The sequence below is a fragment of the Poecilia latipinna genome, unplaced genomic scaffold (assembly GCF_001443285.1).
Source record: "Poecilia latipinna isolate Pla-1442-1.1 unplaced genomic scaffold, P_latipinna-1.0 Scaffold12, whole genome shotgun sequence".
Taxonomy (NCBI): domain Eukaryota; kingdom Metazoa; phylum Chordata; class Actinopteri; order Cyprinodontiformes; family Poeciliidae; genus Poecilia; species Poecilia latipinna.
In genome coordinates this window covers 15,686-40,088 of record NW_015112628.1, presented here as the reverse complement: position 1 = coordinate 40,088, position 24,403 = coordinate 15,686, and the positions used below count along the sequence as shown (strand labels likewise).

The 24,403-nt window shown below is 41.5% G+C and overlaps 1 protein-coding gene across 3 annotated transcripts in view; it reads left to right on the top strand.

The window, feature by feature from the left end:
* Window positions 1-24,403, top strand: part of LOC106946160 (ephrin type-B receptor 3-like) — a 47,306-nt gene that overhangs the window by 10,293 nt on the left and 12,610 nt on the right. For all 3 annotated transcript variants that reach the window (XM_015030329.1, XM_015030343.1, XM_015030334.1), the window contains exons 2-4: window positions 7,696-7,760; window positions 11,335-12,007; window positions 19,975-20,130. In XM_015030329.1, coding sequence (XP_014885815.1) covers window positions 7,696-7,760; window positions 11,335-12,007; window positions 19,975-20,130 — 894 coding nt within the window. The remainder of the gene's footprint in view (window positions 1-7,695; window positions 7,761-11,334; window positions 12,008-19,974; window positions 20,131-24,403) is intronic.

Below are 24,403 nucleotides of genomic sequence, written 5' to 3'. Positions count from 1 at the left end.
AATCCCCTTTGATGTGTGACAAAATCAGGTCAACACAAATTAGCTCAACAATAGCTGATAGTTTAGAACTATAGGGCAAAGCATATAGTTCTGACGCACTAGAGGTCTTTACTAATCAGCAATTTGTCAGGAAGTGTTTGTTGGAAAAACAGGAAAACATGAGGACTTCGTAGGACTTTGTAGGCTTCGTAAACCAATAGAGACTCCCAGCGCTGAGCAAACCTCTACTTTACTGTGTCATAGTGCATTGTACAAAAGCATTTATGCATATGCTTATATAACTGGCTGGTATATATGGCCAGAGAACTTGTCTTTAAAATGAACTGTCGACTGCGCTGTAAATAACTCTCTAATAGAAATGTGAGGCCGATTTACAGGTTTATAAAATAGTGTTTGCATTACTACTGTTGTTTCCAGGTGGCAGTGGCTTTCATCTCCGTCCTGTTTCTGACTCAGAGTTTGCTCAGAATCTAATGACCATTTCACTAAATTAAAGCCATTAAAATCAGCTGCAGGCAGAATATTTACTAGTAAAAACCTCTTCCAGGCCACATCAGCAGTCTCTTTACCGTCTGCTGTGACTTAGTCTTTTGGGGTCTTTTAGAAACTGTTTGTACCGTTTCCTCTCTTTTCTACTCAGTTTTTATTTTTTATTTTTAATCATAGATGACCTGAAATGCTGGTTTAATTTATTCAGGGGACAAACAATCTAAACCAACCTGATGCTATGTGAAAACGTAATTAAGCCCTAAACCTAAAAACTTGGTTGCTAAACCCTTAAAAGCAATAACTGCCATCAAGCATTTGTGACAACAGACGTCGTGTCTTTAACATTGATGAAGAGGAGTTTTGGCCCATTCATCTTTTCAGAATTGTTTTAATTGAGTCACACTGAAGAGTTTTTAATCATGAATAACCTGTTTGAGGTCAAACCACTACACCCTAATCGGATCTTTGATTAAACCACTCCAAAAGCTTCAACTAATTTCGCTTTTGGACCTTTCAGAGGTGGACTTGCTGTTGTGCCTCAAATGACCATCCAGCTTAGGGCCCTGCAAAAAGTCATCTTAAAAAGGCAAGCTTACATCCTGAACCTGAAACACTGAACGCTCTTTACTGAACGTGTTTGAATTGCCTGTTTTGAAGCAAAGACTTGTCCAGATATACTTGGTTTGGTGTTTTGCTATTGGAAACAAGAAGAACTGGTGCTAAATAAGACCTAGCAAAAGTTTAGCAGTTGAATTAGTTTATTGTACAAAATTTCATATACAACTATACTGATTGAGATTTCTTAAATTTGCTGATACATGGTGAGTGCTATTATGAATATACTTTATTTAACTGTTTACATGTTTTTTAATGACTTATCAAGTGAACAAGCTTTTTCACGTGTGACTTTAATTTCTTATTTAAGGGAAACTCTGCGATTGCGAAACTGTGAATTTTCGACAGCAGCAGAATATCGACAAAGATTTGCACATAGACATTTTCACACCTTGGCATCAAGTAACTCTTTTCAGTAAGTCCAGCTCAGACAGATCGTACTCCAGCCTTTGTTTTGTCCCATTTTAACTCAGCGCCTCATTTTTCCTGAATTCACCTAACTTTTTTGCTAGCAGTGAAACTTTAACCTATAACAGCTGCATGAGCTTGATGCTGCTTCTGTTCACATGGGGTCTTAAACCCAGCTTTTACGGAGGCAGCGGCGGCGTCAGCCTGCAGCGTGTGCATGTGTGCACTGTGAAAGCAGCAGCAGCAGCTCAGACCTTTGGTTTGCTGAGGGTGACTGATTCTGCCTCTGTTGCCTCAGGGCACCTGGGAGAGATAAGGCAACGGGTGGGGGCCGACGCTCCAGATCGCCCGCTCGAGGGGGAGGGGGAGGCAAGCCGGCTCTTGTGGCGTCCCCGTTCGGGAGCGGCCGCAAGCTGGTGCGCCGCAGAGGCCCGAGTGTGGCCAAGCAGAGACAACAGGCGCTGATTTCGCTGATTAGTTCCTCCTCCCTGGCTCAAGCCGTGCTAATCAGTAAAACAACCTTGTTCACAGGCATTTATTTGGGTTTAACAACTGAGGTTATTAGCTGCTGTCGTTCATTCCCTTCTGCAGACAAGCATGAAGGAACGAAGAAGGCTTTTAAAGAGGAGCAACGGCACTTAATGTAAATTTAGGTTTGCTTTGTGCATAAATATTACTTATTAATCACCCTGCTGAGGAAAAAAAGGGAATTTCTATTGTTAACAACAATAGAAGGGTTCGCTTAGTCTTTTAAAATGAGGAGGATTTTTTTTTCCAGCATATTCCAGTGCACATTATGTTCAAAGAAAAATACAGCTCGACTTTAAATCGCACTCTTAATATATAATTCATACCCCTCAACATTATCTGCAATTACAGCTGACATAAGGTTATGTTATTATCGACTATTTTGCGTTTCATCTTTAATGGTGGCTAGTAGCAATAATAGTAGTGTTATTCATTAAGTAGTATGCCGTCTTCCTTAGGAAAAAAAAAGAAAAAGCTTTTCAGTTCTTGTCCATATAGAAATATGAGGCAAACATCTTCATGTTGACTGCGTGACCCGGCGATTATTGATGGTGGCTGAGGCATCGCAAGGCATTAATTAGTCATATGAGTGACATGAGCTGTTCAGAGTGGGGAACAGTGGGATTCAGCGATACACGGCGCAGTAAATCATCATGAGTCATTAGAATCAGCTGAGATTTATCTCCTTCCCCGGTGCGTCGGTCCCCGCGAGGTGCTGTTTGCCGTGGAATACCTTCACATTTTCTCAACTGTCTGTTTGCTTTTCATTTGAAAACCGCCAGAGCTTTTAATCTCATTGTTTTACCAACGTGGAATATAATATGCTGAAGGGGATGTGATTTGGAAACGGGGGACGTGGCAGCCTGCTTGACGTGTGCTACAGGCAGAACTTACATGCTTGGTGTCGGTTTAACGTAAAAGCCCAAGAAAATACGTGCAGAAGTAGAAAACACTTAACATGGCATAATAGCACTAGTATTATTACTACTAACCACCACTAAATGTGGTATACTTTTGACTATAAGTAACCTACTAAGCAATGATGTTGGATGACAAAGCCTGACTTCAGACTCCACTTTACTTCATTCCTTAGCTGTTCTGTTTGGGTTTTTAGTAGCAATGCATGATATATTGACACTAACATCAGATATACATAATTTTTCAACAGATCAGTATCTGTGCCTGATAAATAGAACTTTGCCAATATGAACAACTGATACTTATTTTTATCTTGCCGCAATGGTAGTGAAATATATCGGTAAATATCTGTAATATTACAATTAGCCAACTCCTGAAAAATAGCTTTTTACATGCACCAGTGCCTGCATGTGTGTAAATACTTCGTCTTCCTTCTCCTGTACGTACGTATTCTTTATAAAAACTAACATCTACACCACATCGTTTAAAAAAATAATATTGTATTTACGTTATTGGTTTAACAAAAGTTTTCATCCACACAGAATAAACACAAATCTGCGTTGTGCTAAACATGCCAAATCCATAGGGGGCAGTGTAGCACAAAGCTAAAATCTATGTTAGCCAATCAGATTGCTTCAAAACAATCATGATTTCCTGTTAGGAATTAATCATGGCAGAAGGAGGTTTATTTGTATGGACAGATATACAAGTTGAGCTACTTTTAATTGAGAGCATTAGAATATAAAGTTAATGAAACAAGACAATGTCTATTGGGAATCATGTCAAAGCACACGTGTGGACATGCTGGCACATTATTTGTTGCAGACTGTAATGTGCAGGAACCTAAAACTTCTTTTCACAAGACACACAACTATGGGAGGTACTCAAATCTCCACTTTCGTATGAGCTTTATAGTGATTTATAGTAATTTTTAGTGATATTGAACAGAGTTTCTGAGTGGATGAAAGGCCAAAACACATAAAAATGTATTCATTTCCCCAGGCACCCGGCTAGGTCTTAGTTTTTCTGCAGCTGAAGCAGGCACAGCTGGTTCCACTGTGCCCCCTAATGAGCAGAGTACAAAGCGGGGTGTGGGACTGATCTTATTGCCATTTGGCCATTTGGGCAGCATGTGTGTAGCTTCAGACCAGTTTTTTGGTTGTTTTGTTCGCAGCTGGTGTGCTGCTGGTAACTCAGGACTTGCCTTTTGTTTTGTTCCCATATGGTAGGATGAGTGCTGGTTCTTTCTACTAGAGGGTTTAAGGGTTTATGGTTATTGTTCTAGAGAACATTTTGTTCCAGCTTGTGTCTGGACAGAGAAAGAACCAGAGTCTCCTTCACTAGCTGGTGCTGGTGGCTCATCTTTAGAAACCTGAGATTTTAGGATCTGGATTAGTTAGGTTTTTCCTTTAAATTCTAGATTACATTTGTCTTTCCCTAAATAAATTTACTACATCTTAGTTTTGTCTCGTCTCTTCATGCCGTCTTCATTTATTGCCATGCCCCCCTAGACTGGCTTGATGGAATGCAACACAACCCCACACTACCTTTGCTCGCTATCAAGCTAGCTAGCTTGCTAGCAGGCTATTTCATGACGTCTATCAAAGGGAATTGGAGGCAAAAAAACTAACTATCTTGATCTTTAAAATGTTGTTATATAGTTCACCTTTATGTAATTTTAGAGTACTAATTCATAATTTTTAGTCTTTTTATGAAATCCCCAAACCTCTAAAGGTTGGATGACAGGTGTTAAATTAGCAGCTCAAATGCCTCTTTGCCATTGTCCTTACTTTTAGCTCCTGGCATGAATTTAAGTTCAGAATCATATTGGGCCAATCCAAAATGTTAGTAACTTTTAGTCTAATGAAAATGTATATAACGATCTGATTGGATGTACATATGAGGTGTAGAGTTGTTGGTGTGTGTACTGCTTTGGATTTACATATATAAATTGTGACTTAAACAGGACAACCAAACATTTCATTGACTGTGAAACAGAAAGGCAAAGTTAAATACGTTCATATTCTTCCTACTTCTTTTTGAAAAATATCTATCTATACATAGATATAAACATACTGGATGCACATTCAAAATAAAGTCTTCAATTGCATTCAATTCAGTTCAATTAATGAGGTCAGATTTACAGTGCTTATGTCACACTATCAGTTCAAAAACTAATTATACTCTTCCTATCTTTATATTTCAGTGCGTTTGTGTTTTTTCCTCTGGCTTTGGTGTTGTTCTTGTCAGATAATTCTCATTAGCAGATGTAAAAGTACAACAGCTTAAAATAGAAATGAGCTCACAAAGCTTTTCCCGTTGATTATTTAAAGCTTTATCTCTCAACTTAAATGTCTGATAACTGATAAAATACTAATTAAAAAAAAAACAAATGCGGTAAATAAAATCCCAACATCGGTATCTCTGAAATTTAGACACATAGAAGAACAAGAAAACAACACACCTAATGCTAAAAGTACACTTCCTGTTTGACCTAGAATAATCCAGTGAAAGAAAAAGCGATGTACAGTGGTAGTTTATAGTAATACGTAATGTTTCGTGTGTGGACCAAACATCTGAGTTGTGGTTTTCAGAGTATAGTTTTTCATCTTTTTGATTTTTTCATTAATTGACTTGACAAATTGAAACTTTTGGCTTTATTTCAACATTCTCCTCATTTCCATTATTTTTGCATGCACATTTTGAAGTATCGCAATAGCAAAGGTTGATGGAAATGGCTAAATTTGAAATAACTTCCTCAATTTTACAAAAAGAAACCCAAAACATTTTTAAGCTAGCTTGAGGAGGTTTTCGGCTTTTCAGAAAATGAGCTAGTATGCTAAAAACAATGAAAACATGGAAACACATTTTCCAAATAAGTTTTGACCCTCCAATCCAGTGGTGGGTTTGTGCCTTACCAGAGGCACAAAAATCTCAATCCACATCTCCGTGCCGGAGGGGAGGACTCCATTTATTTTTATGAGATGTGTGGTCCATGCTACTTCCTGCTTACTACAGCTATACCTCGCGTCAACACCTGACAAAGTTACGCTTTGTGTAGCGTGGTTGATTCGCTCCAAACCAGTAGATGAAAACATGCCTATTTAGCAATATTATTTTTTTTTTTTTGCATCATTTTAAAAATTAGCTCAAATGCCACACAACAATTGGATGGAAACATAGCTAATGGCTTTTTGTGTAGCACGTGTTTAGTTCATGACTACACACATTCTTCCAAGATAGTAATCTTGGCTGTTTATCTGCTTGCTGCTCTCTTGTTTGAGACGGGCATCCAAATCTTGCTAGCTTTGCAGTTGTGCCACACTTTTTCCATTTTCAGATGATGAACTGACCCGACCTCAGACCTGACCGCTGTGTTCCTCGGTCTTCACAACGCCGTTTTCCCTCCACTCTTTGCCTTCTCTACATTCATACTGAGATTAAATCACAGACTGAATTAGTCAATAAAACCGAGGCGTCAACCAGTTGATAAAATTTAGATGCTCAGTTTTATCTGTAGCTTGTTGCAGCCATACTGTTGAGTTTCTGTATGATCCAAACAGAAATCCAGTCTAGTTCTGATCAAGTCTCTCTCCCTCGTGAAGCAAAGTCAACCTTTGGTGATTACCATGGTTACATAGATACTGTAAATTCTGCTTAAACCTACCGACCTCCTATCAGTACCACACAAAAGCCTACGAGACACTGTTTGCTAACTCCGGTCTTCCGCCACAACTGAACCACATTTCCTCCACTGCTCTACACAGAGCACGTTATTTATTTTAGCCCTCTCACACTCACACTCTCCTCCTTCTTCACTGTTATCAACAACTTGTGAGCAAATGGTGCACAGCAGGCGCCGTGTCATTGAGTCTCCATGAAGAAAGTGTAATTGTTTCACTGATTATGCACCAACAACAGAACAATGGGAGTCGGTGACGCTGCAGCTGTAAACGGGGTTAGTTCCTCCGAGGTGAGGCAAACCGACCGGACCTCCGCCCAGGCGGCTCCAGGCTTCCCAAGGAGGCCCCAAGTGGTCCCTGGTCACTGATTCTGATCCGGGCTCCTCCAACATTTGTCCGTGCCAGTCGAAGAAAGCGGTTTTTGGGGACAGGGTTGCCTGTTGTTTGCCTTTTATTTACAATTTCAATGTCAATTCCACATATTTTCAAAATGGTTGTTATAGAGCTTCAACCTGAATGTGAAGCGAGTTTCAGATCTTCAAATGTAGACAGATTGTCCTCATGGAGGTGGCGCCAGCATAAGCTCAGGCACAAGGTATTTAAAAGGCTAAATGCTAAATGCAATTTACGCTAGCAGCTATTTGCCTCCAACACGCCGCCTGTTGGGCCAAAGTTTCCGAAGCTTATCAGACCTTTCTGAACCACAAAGTAAAAATCAGGCTGAAGGCATCCAGGAGGATGCTTTGTTCTTAGCTCCTTAAATGAGTGAGGACAGAGGAGTGTGTGCCAGGCGTGAACACACACACACACACAGCTGCAACACAGAGGCTTAATTAGGCTGCATCACAGATCTGCTGTGATTGTCAGCGCTTTCAAAAAGTGAGCGCACGTGGGTGGAGGTTATGATGGCGAGGGAGAGCAGGCCTTACCTGCTTCCTTTGTCTTGTACGGGGAACTTGTGTCTTTAATGCTGTGCAGCCATCCACCCCCCCACCCCCAACTCACACCATTTAACTTGAGCTCCTGTTTCCTCCCTCCTACTCTCTGTTTGCAGAAACCCTCATGGACAGTCGGTGGGCTACCACAGAGCTGGCTTGGACCACGTTTCCAGAGAGCGGGGTGAGTTAGAGTTAGTGTGCTTATGCATTGAATTTGCTTTGTGCATTGTGTTTTTTTGTTTTTTTTCCTTCTTCTTTCTCCTCCAGCAGCATTTGTTCCATTTGCCTGTTAATAGAGCCCAATCTGCCTTGAACAGCGAGCCTCCCTGCTGTTTTATATCTTTGTTTTTGCAGGGAATGTTTACTTTCTTGGATAGTAAAAAGCACACGGTGACATTGTGTGAAATAAATGTGAGATTTCAGTGTGTACATCTTTCTGGAGTCCTAAAAAAAAGTGCAAGAGTTTGCATGTGTAGACTGTACTCGGTGCCGCGAAATGAGCAAATATCGAGGCCGGGAGAAAATGCCCTTAATGTGAGGACTGCATAGGTGGGCCGCAGCTTCCGTCTCTCCCCAGGAAAGAGGGCCTGGCAACTTGAAAGCATGCGTCTTTTATAACACGGGCCCAAGAGCGCATTACAGGCAGAAATTAAGGGTTTTCAGTTGATACCCCCTATAGGAATTGTGAGAAAATAAAACAACATGAATTTGACCCCAGGGCTAACAGCCTGACAGACCTCCCCCACACCCGGCCGGCGCAATTTGTCTTCGCTACGTGAGCGCAAAGTCAGTCAATGGAAATGCTGGGTTGCTATGGAAACCATCTCCACCAGCTCCCTCTTTTTTTTTTTTTTTTTGTGCTTTTTCAATCCCCCCCTCTTTTGCTCCGGCCGGCTCTGAATGTCCTGGCATCCATGAAGTCATATGTCAGGACTGGCGAGGCACCGCATCCCCCCCTCCATCCTCCACCCTCGCTCCCCTCACGCCCCGGCAAAGCCCGTTCGTTCAGGGGCCGGCAATTATCATATTTGTCAGGTAGCGTGTCAACGTGTTGCCGGTGATTTACGACGTCTGATGCCGACTCTTTGGGCTCATCGTTTGGGGATAAATTGCCCGGCAGCCCGGAGACGTGAGATGAGTTATGCATTATTTTCCCTCCAGTTGAAATAATCAATTTCTGGGGCAGTCATTTGTTATGGAAACGAAGCATTCAGTTGAATTGGGAACCAAAGGGGGAAAAAAAACAGAAACATTGATGTCTCACAAGGTTATTTCCTAATGGACTGAATTTATTGACCAGTGGACAACATATATTAGGGCTTCTAACATTAGTTTGTATATAAACATCCCTGTTAAATACAAATATAGTGCTTTGCTAAGGCATTCCCCAACATTAAAATTAATAACTATGAACTTATTAATTACGAAGAGTCTAAAAAGTGTTGTTCAGTACTTTGTAGGACCAACTTTCAGCTGCAAATCTTCATCACCCCTGCACATCTAGACGCTTTTCCCATTCTTGTTAGCAAAGCAGCTCAAGCTCAGCTAAATTCAACTGAGAACACCTGTAAACATAAATGTTATGTGATAAGAGTTGGATTTAAGTCAGGACTTTGACTAGGCCAGTCAAAGTGTCAAGTTGTTTGTGGTCTCAAATGCCCCTTCCCCATTGTCAAGTCTCACTCTAGCCGGTTACTGCCTGGTCCGGTTCTAGTCGGGCTTGTGTCCATCGGCAGGATGTTCCTCACGATGTGGGTGTGCATATGGGCGGGCCGTGAGCACGCTGCAGCTGTGGTCGATTGATGTCATGTGGAGCATGTATCCTTGGGCAACCAGAAATCTCTCACTATAGTTGTTTGTTGCCCTGTCCAGTTGATGCAATTTGTTCTCTTCCATTGCAGTCGATAAAAAGGTTTGGACCTCAAGGTTTGACAATGGAGTTATTGATTTGTTCAAGCTCACAAACTATTGAGTTTGAGCTTGAACCATCACTGAAAATGATCCTTGAGATGTTGTTGATGTAACTCTTCGGGCTTGCTCTGGCTGTTCTTTTGGATGATTCCAAAAAAAGGAAAGAAGGGAAGAACCACGTAGGATCCGCAACAGAAATCCTTAACAGGTTTTCTTCCAGTATGGCCCATGCTGTTGACATCTTTTGAGCTTGTACCTTTGCCAGATTTGAGCCAGATTTTCGAAAATCTCTCGGTGTATCTGTTCCGTCTGGTTGACGCTGTATTTATCCTTCTGCCACAACTCATAAAAATGTTTGGACCCCAAGTTTATCAATGGAATTATCGATTAGTAGCTTCTACGGTCTCGTTGTGGATTGGTGGTTGAGATGTGGATATGGTTGACGTAAATCTATGGGTCAGCCAATGAATGCAGTTTGCTGCTAATCAAATAGCTTGAGCACAATACCCGACTAGATCCAGCTTGAACCACCCAAAAAACAAAGAACTGCGCAGTATCTGCAAACAGAGATGATTCTGGCAGGGGCTGTTTTATAAATGCAAAAACAAAGTCAAAATTTACTTTAATTTGATCATCTTAGTGTTTCCTGAGCTACAGCTCGGCTGAGCGTGGCAGCTTTATGAACTAATACATGTAAATACATGCACTCATGGTTCATGTGTATGAAGACATAGTGCGTAGCGCTCACACCGCTGGACTCGATCACATGCACGAAGTTCCCTTCATTAAAGACACACGGGAACGTTTGAGTTTCAACGGTGCCGTTTGTCTGAGAAACCAAATCTCTTTCCTCAAGCTCAATCGATTGCGCCGCATCAGATTTACAGACAGGTCTTCCTCCACTCTACGCTGCATCTTCTGAGGGTAGGATTTGATAAAGCTTTTAAATCGACACATTTTGCTGTGATCACAGCCGAAGAAAAAGTGGCTTCCCCGCCCCCGTTTCTTTCCCTCAGACCTCCGGCACGCGCTCGGCATCGGAACTAGTCAAACAGATAGAATGCGTGAAATGTGTTTTAATGGGAAAATGTTATCTATTAATAGCCCATAATGATTGGAATTTTCTGAATGATTCATGCAATTAGAAGCGTTTTAGCTGCAAATTATTCCTCACAGGCCTCGTGTACACACAGCATGCTGCGGGAATGTGTGTGTGTGTGTGTGTGTGTGTGTGTGTGTGTGTGTGCGTGTGTCATTTCATTTTTGTAATCCGTTCCAAGCGCCACAGGACTGTTTTGAACGTCTTCCATGTTTGAGCACTCTGCATTAGGAAGCATTAGTTAACGTCAACAAACAACATATTTGATCTCTTTGGGGTTTTTTAAGCGACTTGAGACCAGAGTCTGTGTTAAACAATGGAATATTAGGACCATTGTAGCTTGAAAACCAAAAGAAGCCAAAAAAACTCAGAAATATTTAGATTAATCTCAGACATCTTCTAGAAAAAACTTTGACATTTCTGAGTGTAAAAAGTTGAAATCCTCCAGGGAAAAAAATTAATTTCTGAGTTTGAACAGAAGAAAACTTAGAAATTCAATTAATAATCTCAAATGTTCTTAAAAAAAATTTGGAAATTTCAGTTTGAAAAGTGAAAAAGTTTCAACTGCAAAGTTTTCTCTGCAAAGTTTCTGAGATTAATCTCAAAACTTCAGAGTTTTATTTGCAGAAATTTAACTCTCCCTTTTTTTTCAATCTACAATCACTAACACTCGTTAGCTTTCCAATCAGGTTACTAGGATTTTTTTTGACCGAGTTCCTCTGTCTTTTTTTTTTTTCCCCCGCAGTGGGAGGAAGTGAGCGGATACGATGACTCCATGAGCCCCATCAGAACCTACCAGGTGTGCAACGTCCGGCAGCCGAACCAGAACAACTGGCTGAGGACAGACTACGTCCCCCGTAAAGGAGTGCTGAGAGTCTACGTGGAACTCAAGTTCTCTGTCCGCGACTGTGCAAGCATCCCCAACATCCCGGGCTCCTGCAAGGAGACCTTCAATCTGTTTTACTACGAGTCAGAGGGGGACGTGGCAACAGACAGCAGCCCCCTGTGGAAGGAGAACCCTTACGTGAAGGTGGATACTATTGCTCCGGACGAGAGCTTCTCTCTGCTGGAGGCCGGCAGGATCAACACCAAAGTGCGCAGCTTTGGCCCCTTGTCCAAGGCCGGGTTCTACCTGGCCTTCCAGGACCTGGGGGCCTGCATGTCGCTCATCTCAGTCAGGGTTTTCTTCAAGAAGTGCTCCACCACCATTGCCAATTTCGCTGTCTTCCCTGAGACCGCCACGGGTGCAGAAGCCACCTCCCTGGTCATCGCACCAGGGGCCTGCGTGGCCAACGCCATGGAGGTGTCCGTCCCTCTCAAACTGTACTGCAACGGGGACGGAGAGTGGATGGTTCCGGTGGGCTCGTGCACCTGCGTTGCCGGCTATGAACCCGCTGGAGAGAATACGCAGTGCCAGGGTAAGAGGACGGGACTTTCACCACACACTGACCTTTCACAGTAAAGAATTGCTTTGACTTAAAACTGACAAACAGTTGATCCTAAAACCTAGAAATATCTACAGACAAGATCAGAAGTTTAAAATGAATTTCCTTGGCAATTTATAGATTTGCCTTTAAATTGGGTTGACTTGGGTCAAATGTTGTAGGTTTTCTTCCACAAGCTTCTCACAACAGAGTAGAACTTTGACTCATTCCTCCTGACAGAACTGCTGGAACTGGGTCGGGTTTGTAGACCTCCTTGTACACACGCATTTTTTCAGCTCTTCCTACAAACTTTTCAATGGCCACTCCAGAACACGAACTTCATTGTCCTTAAGTTACTTTGTAAGTAATCTAGTGTCAGCTTAGGGTCCTCATTCCAAAGACCCATTTATGCCAAAGCTTGAACTTCGTGCCTGATGTCTTGAAATGTCTCTTCAATATTTCCGCATAATGTTCTTATATTATGTTGCCATTTACTTTATGAAGTGCACCAGTCCCTCCTGCAGCAAAACACCCACACAACATTATCACATTCTTCATCTTGTGCAATCTTCCCTCATTTTCCCTCCAAAAGTAGCAATGGCCCTTAAAGCCAAACACTTAGAGTTTAGTTGCATCAGACTGCAGCAGTGTCTTCCACCCTGCTACCCTGTATGTCTTAGATGCTTCCCTTCTTCAGCACATTGATTTCAGTTGATGGGCCATTAACAGACTCTTGCTGAACTGCAGCATGTTGTAGGGAAACATCTACAACATGCAGGGCAGAGGGAGGGCCTTGAGAACCAAGGTTGAGAAACATCTGGACTAGAGGACATGTCTCCAAAAATGAAGGATTTTGTTTCTGACTGCATTTGCCAACTTTACACTGGCTTTTTTTTTCTTTTTTTTTTTTTACCTGGCTTTTGGAACACTGAGCTCTTCCTCTCTTCAGCCTTTCTTTTCACCGTAGATAATAACAGCCTCTTCTTTTGTTTTGTTCCAAAGTTAAAAAGTTCAGTGATCTTAGTGTCTTAAAACTTCAGAGTTTGTTATTCTGGCATTTAGCAAATAGAAATAGTTGTTGTAATCATAACTGATCTAAGTAAATAAATAGAAAAATCTAATTTCTGAGGTATGGATGTGACCTTCAGGAACAAATGCAAACATCTGGTGTATTTCTACTTCAATCCTTTTTCTATAACGTGTTTATTTAATATTAATACATTTAATAGAATAAATACCTACTGAATGTTATAAGTAGAGTTTAAGTGCTTATCGCAAATAATGTACCTTATGCTGTGTTACTATGTCAATAGCTTCATAATAGCCGTGAGTAGGTTTCTTTTAGATTCCATATCATTAATGATTTTTAAACTAGACACATTTCCTAAGAGGTTTTTTTTCCTTTCTTGTGAAGGAAACATTCAGCTTCCTTCTGTCTGCCTGCTGACTGGAAGTGAGTAGCAATATGTAGGGGAGGGAGCAGCGCTGCATTACACTATGATCCACAGAGGAAAAGAAATCTCACTTTCTTTGGGTGGAAGAGCTTTAAATTGAGGGAATGATGCAACGAAATATTATTAACTTTTAGGTCCCGCTAAGAAAGAGACTTTTAAGTGTGTCTGCAAATGTTCAGGCTGTGCATGCACACGGTTTTGGAGTTTTACGTAACTAGAAACGATTGTTTTTAAAACATCTTTAAAACCAACATTAGAGTGAATAAATTTCAAAATGACGCTTTCATGTGTCATATTTTTGTTCTTTCTAATCGATGATGTCATAGCTCCATCTCTCTCTCTCTCTCTCTCTCTATCCCGCTTCCTGGCGCCGATCTGTGTGTTTCTGTCGTTCTCTGGGAGTGCTACAGCGCTTTCTGGCGCCACATCCTGTCGTGTGGACTCACATTTTTACAAAAAAAATAAAAAATACCGAGCTCCTCTCTCTGTGCGCAGGGAATCATACTGTCATATTATAAAATTGATACTTGATAAACCTGCAGTATGTAACTTATATAAAATGTGTTTTTGTTTTTTTTTCATTTTTGCATATTTGTTGAAACTATCACTATGTTGTGACAGTTTGGTATGAGACAATCTGTGAAAAAAAAAAAATCAAGCTCCTCTGCCTTCTCCCAGTTCTAACTAGAAACAGCCAATCAGAGCTAGGAGGCGTGTCTTAGCGCTGTCAAACACAATCTTGTGTAGTGCTGCTCATCCCCCACCCCCTCTACCTCTTTGCTCTCTGCTATGCTGCAACTTCTTCCTGACTCCAGAGCCTGTTGTGAATGCTCAGACTAGAAAAAGAGAAATTTAAGTTAGTTGAGTTACTTCTCTTAAATTCAAATCACATTTAAGCATTTGTTTTTCAGTGTCTTGTAAAATGACAACAGTTCAGTAAAATATAGGTTAGGGTTTCAATTCTTGCTCACACTCCCCTTCAGTAAGTGGCGGTAATGTAAACTAAAAGCTGTTTGCCAACAGCCAGTAAAATTAAAAGAGAAGAAGATGCTAAGGCTAGTTAGCATAGCCACAGATGCTATGGTGCTATGGCGGATAAACGTTCTTTCTGTTACAGTAAGTCATCTCTCCACCTTTAGACATGATGTAAACATTTTTTTTATAAAAGTTACGTACCGCAGCTCTAAGCGGACCATGCCCTGTACAGTATTTAACTTTTATTTTTATTCGTTCTGACTTTTGTTCAACTGCAGCTCCTTTGTATGCTCAATGCAAGTCACCTCAGCCTGTGCCCTCTTCTTCGCATTTATTGTGTGGCTCCTGAAAAGGGGGATGCGGGGGTGAAGAAGGAAGAGGGGGCAGGGGAGGAGTATGAATTAATGAGGTGTTGCAGAGAAGAGCCGCATACAAATATTGTGCAAGCGGGACAGGAGGGAGAGAAAGATAGTCGGACGGCACAAAACCGAGAGCCAATACATTTTCGCGAGGCAAACGCAGATAATAGAACGGGAAGATGAATCCCAGAGAAGAGAGATAGCGTTGGGGAGGGAGAGGCGGAGAATGGGGGGGGGAAGCTGGGGGCGAGGTGTGAATTGCCAAAGCGCGGACAGAAACAGCTGCTAAAAGGAGGGGAATGAAAATGGCAACTGGCGGCAGGAAGTCAGAGACGGCGCACGCGAAACCTTCTCTCACCTGGGCGTGAGAAATGGTGTTGAAGACGCGCCGGAGAGCTCATTCGTTGCCATTTGGCTGCTCAAGGTTAAAAGCTTGCCGCCGAAGCCTGATAAAAAGCTCTCCAGGGCCTCAGCCAGAGCTTGTGATGAGGAAGTGTAATTTCCTCGGCGGCCTACCCGTTAGTTAATCTACAGGCGGCCACGCTCATTAACACCATTCAGACCAACGTGAGCCAACACCGCCACGCTGACATTAATCACTCAGACGTTTCATTTCTTACCTCCGTCTGGCCGCTCCGAGCCAAACGCTGCATGAGATAGAGGGAGGAGGAGAGGGGAAAAGACAATAGAGGGAGATATGGAGGATCAAAAACAGGAAAATCACCGTGCCCTCCAAAGAGGTTAATGGATTAAAACAAGACAGAGAGAGAGAGAGAGAGAGGGGGGGTGGAGTGACTCAGCAGACACTTGAAAGAAATGAGAGGAAAATAAACTAAAGGAAATAATGGTGGGCTATGTTTCATGCAGAAGGAAACAAGGATGCTGAGCGTTTTTGTTCCGTTGCAGTTTTGGTCATTTTCCAAAGTTTTGGGTACAAAATGGAGATGGCCGGACATTTCATGTGTTATGGATCTACGAGTCTGTGTCCTTCCTCTGTCTCTTTGCACACTGCTGCAGCTTACATAACCTTGACATACAAGACTGGCGACAGTCATACATATATAAACAAAAACTGACTTGCTGAAGCAAAGCTTGTAGCAAAGCTTTGCTTCAGCTTTGCTTGAGATGCTATGCTAAGCTTTACTGAAACTTTGCTTCTGCAAAGCTTGTAGCGCCCTTAAGTGGACGGTAAATGTCACTCTGTAGATCCATTTGTATAACTTGCAACATTTGATTATTTTTGGCCTGTTTTATACTTATATATTTCTAACCTAGATGAAGTGCAATTACTTGACTGTTATACCCAAGTAAAAAATTTTGAGTATCCTTACTGGAGTATTTATTCTTTGGGGAACTTATGATTCATTCCTTTAAGCTCAGCATAGCCTGTAGTGCGCTGTTGCTGTTTATTGTCACTGAAACGTTTGTAAAAATGTTGTTACGGTTCAATAGAGGAGTCATGTTGTGATGACTTCCTGAAGGCACAGAACAGGAGCCTCTTAAAGAGACAGAGACCCAACTTCAAGGCGTTAAATTAAATAATTTTTGATGTACGCAGCATTTTTATAACAACTGAAGTTAACGTAGCTACTTGACTCTGCTATAAAATGCCACTATATGCCTCGAAAATATATAACACTACCCCCTTAAAGTTTTTGCAAGTGGTGTAGACATTTTGTAGCAGAGTGGTTCTACATGTCAGTACGTTGTTTTAGCAAGTTACAAGGTTTTGTAAAAGCACTCGGAAAACAATACAGGGATGTATCTTCTAGTGTACTTATGAATACTGAAATATTTTCAAAACTAAGTACTTCAGTGTTTTAACTTGAGTAAACTTTTACTCAGATATAGTTGAGTATTTTGTCCACCACACTGACAACCGACGATTTAAAGTAACTTTTCTTAATCTACTGTAAAATATCCTTACTTCCTGCCTGGGCTCCTCTCAGGTGTTTCCTGGTAGCTCTGGGAGGTTCTAGCTACGGCCTCCATTGTAGCTACCTGGGTGAGGCTGTGATGAGGCTGGGCACTGTGTGGATCCCGTGCAGTCCTCTCTTTTGTTCCTGCCTCTGTGCCCAGGGCCGCTTGGCGGGGACTGGTGGTGTGAAGAACCCATTGGCGGTGTCAGTGGCTGGCCTGTTGCTCCGTGGGGGGCGTCGGGCCAGCAGTGGGCTGTGGGGATTGTGCTGTGCTCTGGTGGGAACCCCCCTTCCTCTTTGCCTCCCCGGGGCGGTCTCACCAGACGGGATGGCACTCTGCCCTTCCTCCCATGGCGCTTTAGCGCTCTAGCCGCTGCGGCGGGTTAATGGTTGGGGGCTGTGGGGCAGTTTCTCCTCGTCAGCACTGACTGGTCTGACTGCTGATGGGCTGTGTGGGTGCTTGACCGCTGGGATGACCAGCTTCCAAGTTGCAGTTTATTTTTACATATTGGACCAAGATGGTCAACTTATAGTGTTTGTCAGTTTCTTTATTATTTATTTTAAATGAGCTGTTCTACTCCTAATTGTACTGACTGAACTAATTATAGTTGTTTTTACATGTTCAGCCAAACTTGTGAAGCTATTGGTGTATTTTAGTGAGCTGTTCTGGTGCAGAGTTACAAAATTAGTTTGTAATTCAGTACATTTATGTCTGTGTTTAAAAAAAAGAAGAAACATTTTAAGTCAGTTCAGCAGTTTTTCTTTTTCAGATCGGTGTCAGTCGATCCTGAACCTCAGATATTGGTACTGGAAATGAATAAGTGGATCGGTTCATCTCTGTCCAAAAACATAGCTGATAGCTTAACTCGTCTCTCTGAGCTGGCTGGAGGTGCGTGTGTGTGTGCGCGCATGGTTGGTTGTCCTGTGTCTCTGTGTTGCCCTGTGATCAACTGGTGATCTGTCCCGGGTGAACCCAATAACTGCCCCAATAACCGGTGGGGCCAGACGCCAGCTCCCCTCTGACCCAACAAGGAGAAGAAAACAACGGGCAGATGGATAAAACAGAAACAGAATCCTTTAGGATTAACTCTCAACTCTATTGAAATCTTGTGCTTTTCGGGATCATAAATATTTCCAAACTTGGAAATTTGTTAGTTTTAAGTGAGAAAAAAAAGTGAAGTGGCAATTTTTTAGCTAACTGATTTTCAGTGTGCAGCAACAGGTGGGGCAGAGGCAACATGGTGCTGCACACATTTTTATCAAGTAATTTTGCCAATAGATTGTTAACTACATGCTTTTTTTTTTACACTATTTTCTATAGGAATTTAATGTTCCATAAAATAAAATATTCAAACAGCTAAAAGTATTTTTTTTTTGTTCTTTAATTTAAAGATCTAAAATTTTGTGGTGCTAATTTTAAAATATTTACAAGGAATTTTGCTATTTTTGTGCTTACATATTACCTGAAATGTGGACTATAACTTGACATAAAGAAAAGTCATGAGAATGGACTAGTTTGACTCGAATATTGTCAGATTCAAAGAATTAAATTAGCTGTTTATTCAATGTTGAAATTTCGTCTGATTTTCTCAGATTTTTGCGTGTCATACTCAATGCATTCAGCTTTGCTGTCATTAGATTATATATTATTTTACTTTTGCAGGTTCTGCAGTAGCTTAATTAGAGAAAAAAATAAACTGTTAATTAATAGTTACAATGTATGGTTTCTGGTAGAAAGGGACAAAATTGTAAGATGAACTAAACTGGAGCTGGAAGTGTTGGGACTGAAGTTGACCTGTAGTTTGAATATAAAATTGTGGAAATTGGAGTTGCGAAAATAAATTTGCTCAATGGAAACACGGCAATTTTGAAAAGAGTTTTTTCGTGAAAACGTTTCTGCAGTAGTATAAGATGTTTTTTTTTTAATTAGTGTATTTCAGAACACTGCAATAGAAACACCTTTTTTTTCGTGTCACATAATCGACAGGCGGATGTTACTGCTGACAGAAACGACGAAGAAGACGATGACAGGAAGTGGCCGGAGGATGATGGTTTTTAATGACTTCTGGTGTGAACAAACTGATTCACATCTGATTTTACTCACGTCTCTTATGTAACGGGAACACCGCAATTGCAAAATTGCGTTATATTTTTCAGCATTAGTTTTGCGCATATTCGCAGTAACTCGGTTACTGTTGTGAGTTTTATTGCGTGACGCCGCAGCGGGGCTGTTAGCTGTTGGATTCTCTAATCATGCCATTGTTTTGACTTTGGGTGGAGCCGAAACTGAAAGCCCACTTAGCCTAACTACTTAATCACTCTCTCCTCTCTCTCTTTCTCTCTCTCTCTCTGGGTTTTATGAGCAGTCACGCTGACAGGACAGATGTTTGCCAGACTCCCCCACTTTTACACCACCGGTTAGGAATGTGGTGAACAGTAAAACCAGCGGCTCCCGAGGCAGATCTATCCAGACCTTTCGCTGCTAATCCCCTTTATCAGAATCCTTCTTTAGTCTGGGCTTACGCCGGTTTATCCTTAAGACTCCATATCAGCCAACTTTCAGCCCGACACTTAGGAATTTAAATTAATCTCTTGGACACATCGCCTCAGATTACCGCACTTTGTATACTCTCCTCATAACTCGGCTGAGCTAATTCATGTCTGTTCTGATGTCCCTTCATTTGGATTGATTTATGGGCTTATTATGGAGCGTCTTCTGCATGCACGCCGAGGCCCTCGTTTGTATTCAGCGGCGCGGTTTTGGAGAGCCGTGAGGAGCCGGGAGACACTGATTGATGGGTTCGGGGTGGATCCCTTTTTTTTTTTTTTTTTTTCTCACACAAGCATTCTCCATCCTTGTTTTGTCTGACAACAGCAATCTCCTGTCAGCAGTCGGTCTTCATCTTTATCCCCCTTCTCCTCATCTTCAACATGAAACTTTGCTGTCATCGCGACTATATGTTCGGGGAGATTAATGTCACCGAGCACAGAGGATGAAAATGAAAAAGCAAATGCAAGAAAAAAAAAAAAAAAGCACAGATAAGTCCCTCTGCTTAAGCGCACGCCGATGCGGATGCTTCTTTTGTAAATGTTGAGCTTTTTTTGCAGGTGCATCGAAGGATGCGTCCTGATGTGACAGCTGCTGGTCTTCCAGATAAGCGACAGCGGCGTTTTGTTTTCCCCGCTTCTTATCGTCCTTTCCCGTTTCTCTCTCTCTCTCCCTCTCTCCCCCTCTCTCTCTCTCGTCCACCCAGCTTGCATCCCCGGGACTTTCAAATCCAAATTCGGTGAGGGGACGTGCGCTCCCTGCCCGGCCAACAGCCGCACCAGTTCACGAGGAGCAAACATCTGTCCCTGCCTGAACGGCTTCTACCGCGCCGACAGCGACCCGCCGGACTCCTCCTGCACCAGTGAGTGACGCGCCGCCGCGCAGAAAATGACTGGATCTGAATAGAAATGTTCACAATCATCAGTGAGGTTCAGTTGAAAGAGTATAAGCACTTGGTTTTATCTCACCTTTATATGGACCTGCTTGTTTCTTTAGTAAAGGTGGTGGTGATGATGATGATGATGATGATGACGACAACATAGGTCGTCATAGCTAAATGCAAGTATTCACCAGATTGAGAAATAATTAAAAAACTAGAGTAGGGATGCACCCATTCACTTCTTTCACATTTGATACCGATATCTGAAGCTTACTGATCCAAATCCAAAAGTCTTTTCTACTTCTGGCAGGATATTAACTGTTTAACCGTTTAACAGAAAAATCACCCATTAAGGTTTTCTCTGAAACTTTGCAGTAAAAGTCACCCAGCTTACAAAAAGCCATTATACATTCAGCTTCTGCAGCGGCTGCATAACATCAGAAGAATTCAACGTTTTCATGACCATATTGTCAGGCGCTATTGCCACCCTTCACTCTTCTGTCTCTTTTCTTTCTTTTCCTTCATCACTCGCTCCCAGCGAGCTTTAGAATCTCAGCCACTGAAATTATTAAACAAGTGTTGGCATCGACGGCGGTGCAGATCCAGCCAACAGGCCAAATATATTATTGGCATGCAGAATTTGCATACATGCCACTTGAAATATAATATCCTACCAAACATTGCGTCCAAGCGGTCCTTTGTAATTGGGATATTGCACAAGTGGATAATGAGACAATCACCGTTTCACATACAGTGCAGATCTAGTTTCAGGCCCGTAAAATATAAACTTTTTTTTAAAATTCACATTTTGCCAAGTTAATTCTCCTGAAGTATTAACTTGAATTCTGTGTTGTGACTTAGTTGTTGGGTCATGTTAGCTGTAGTGTAATGGCGCAGATAAATCACAGTTTGGCAACTTCCCTGGTTTTGAGGTCACTGGTCTGCCTGAACATCGCAGAGCAGCAAAGAGAAGCAAATGCCAAATTTATTCATTGCATTTAAAAAAAAAGAAAAAAGCAGAAACCCTATGAAAATAAATAAAAACTATGAAAGATAAAGAGAAGGATAGAGATGGGACGCTTATGAGCAGAGCAAGGTCGGATATTTTTCTTTTTATAAGTGAAATCAAAACTGAGCCCTACAGGCCTCGTCTCGAATAAAATCATATGCTAAGCCCAGAATTAAATGTTATAAAATAAGTTTTTCTTCAGTGAATTTGTCCTCGTCCACAAAGTAAACCGAACTGGATAACTTATTAAATCAGTTAAGACCTAGCGATGTATTTCACAGCATTTATTAGATATGGCCTGCTGGTGCAAAGCAGACAAATTATGATCCTTTTTGGCTTTCCATATGTGTACCAAATGCGTGCCACAGTTGCCTTCGCTTCCTTGGAAACCAAAAATGTTTTTTTTAAAAACTTCTAAACAAGAAGCTCCAGCAAACCATCATCTGCCTTTGTTGCATTGTTTTATTGTGTAGGGCTGTAGAAATGTTCTACTTATTGTTAGTTAGTTTTTAATATTTTTTTCTCAAAAAAAAAAATATATATTTATATATATTTTTTTTTTTTAGAGAAAACGCCAATATATTCTGAATAGCAGTGATCACCAATAAACGGGTCTATTGTTGATTGTACACATTGGGCTATAATGTCTGTTTTTGTTCTCTACAAGCTAGCACAAATAAATCCATTAACTTTGTTATTGAAAGAACAAAAACAAGAAATCTCACCAAGTGCATTTGGTCTAGTTTCTACTACACATAAGTTAGTACACTTGAAATAAGATAAAATCTTGCAGATAGATTTCCAGCAAGACATAGCAGCTTGTTTTAGTCAATTATATCCCTAATATTAACGATAATATTCCACTGGCAGATTATTTCATTTATAATTAATTTCCCATTTCCACTGGTGGAATAATCTGCCAGTGGAACTAGTAGTTTTTATATTAAGGAATTTTTAACTTTAAGCAATCTCCTTCATTGTGCTGAAAAGTTGGTTGTATGTTAGTTTTGTTTATTTCAAGTGTGCTGAGATTTTTGCTGTAGAAACTAGACCTACTGGGTAAAACGTTGTGTGTTTGCAGTTCCTTCTGAAACAATCCACTTTAGCTCCTGTGTTTTTTCTCTGAAATTTGAATTGTTTATGAGTACACAGATGTGTTACTTCACCTCATGTTTTTTTACGCCATTTTTGTATATGTCACATTGTTGCTGGAAGAAAAGAGCCAACCAAAAAAAAAAAAAAGTTTGAAAGCAGCACATGATATGTAGAACTCTGACACAAAAAGATACAGTAAATTCCCCCAAATTAGTATTTACTCACAAATGTCTACATTTTCATCAGTTAGACTGATTCCCAAACTATTTGCATTTGCATATTTGCTCCTAAATACTTTACATCTGTCTAAGTATGAAGGAGCAGCTGCTCACGGATGGTTTGAGGTAAGGTAGTCTGAAGTACACTGGTTAAAAACAATGTGACTCAAATAAAAGGTGAGAAAATATTGTCATTATTACTAATAATAATGTTAGAGTGGACCCTTTCAAAACAGTCCATACTTTAAATTCAGTTTGGCTCTAAAATGGTAAACCCAAACTGACTTCTTACTTCTAACTTGCTTCTAAATCAGAGAGTCTGTGCATCCTAAAAAATTCTTAAATTGATGCATCAAAAATTAAGGCCTTAAAATGTCGTAAATTCCATAGAAAAATGTAAGTTGGTGCAACTTACGTTTATCACAGTTCTTAAATTTTGTGGTGGCAGGATTATTTCATCATGTATGCTACGCACTGCTTTTCTCTCGTGACTTTTCTGTCAGACAAACCTTTGAGTCATGTGCAGACATCTTCATTCACTGCATTCTCGTGGCGGTTGATGCTACCGCTAAGTAGCTTCTAACAAAACCTTGCTACCTAGCTTAGAAACCTAGCTGACTAGCAAGGTTAAATTAATTTGTCTAAAGTTGAAATGCATTAGCTATTTATCTAACTTAAATTAAGCTAACTGGCTAGCTTAAATTAATGTATCTAAAATTAAAATACAATAGCTTTTTAAGTTAATTTCAGATGCATTAGTTTTTGCCTTTATCATGGAAGTGTAAAATTATTCCAGTTGTCTGGAAGACGTTTGTCTTCACCACTGGCTCACTTCTGTTGCTTGCCTATAATGATGCTACATTCAGTCTGTGCAAATAAGCTTGGCACTACTACTACATCAAATATGCCATTTTCTTTTGTACTGTTCCGTGGTGATACAGGTCTTAAATGTCACTCATAATCATCTTAAAAAGGTCTTAAATTTGAGTTGTTGAAATCTGCAGAAAGCCTGTAAATGTCAGCATTTGAATGTGAAGGACTTGCTTTAGCGGTAAGCAGGCGGCTGTGCTGCTGGCAGCAGCGCGGCCTGCTTGTTCCACCAGTCCCTCCCTGGCCGTGCTGATTTAGAGCGACATGAGCTGCTAAAGTTGAGCCCCAGGGGCCTTTCGCCACGTTAAATGACACACACACGGCCCGCAACTGTCTCCCCCAGATCCTCGTCACAGGAACACTGTGGACTGTGACACTGACCAGCGCACGCTGACAGGCGGGCAGGGACACAGCCACCACCTTCCACTAGAGACACACACACACAAACACGCATGCGGGCGCGCGCGGGCTTGACAGTCCTGCCTCTGCGGTCTGTCAGAGCCGGTGCCAGGGCCGCCTGCGTTTTGTGTTTTTGAAGCTGCGCATTGCACAAGAGAAGGCGATGGATGGCAGCTTGGACTCAGCGTGTGTTTTAGACGGGTGTCCAATTAGAGGAGCTTCCACTCTGAACTCCGTCTGCCTAATTAGAAAGGATGGGGCGAGAGAAATGGCCGCTCAGGGCATGGCAGCTGAGGAGGTGGACTCTGTGGAGAGAGCCGTTCGCTCTCTGGCTGCAGTGAGACGGGCTGGATGCTCCGCTGCCGGGAGCCGAGAGGCAGAGCACCTTAATAAGATGAAAAGCCTGTTTGCACAAGTGATCTTTGTTGCTTTCCTCGGCGCTTATCGCACTTTATCCTGATTTCAAGCGCTCTCTCTCTGAAAATACTGCGCTGCTTATAGAAACACGATGGCCCTGGGTCACACTGACTCACAAACAGGAACTCTCTGTCATGAGCAGATTAGCTATTTCAAACTGACAAGGGGTCAGCCAAGCTATGCTTGAGCATGACAGTTTATATGAATCACATCAGAAAAAAATAAAAAAGTTGAACGTTGCTTTATT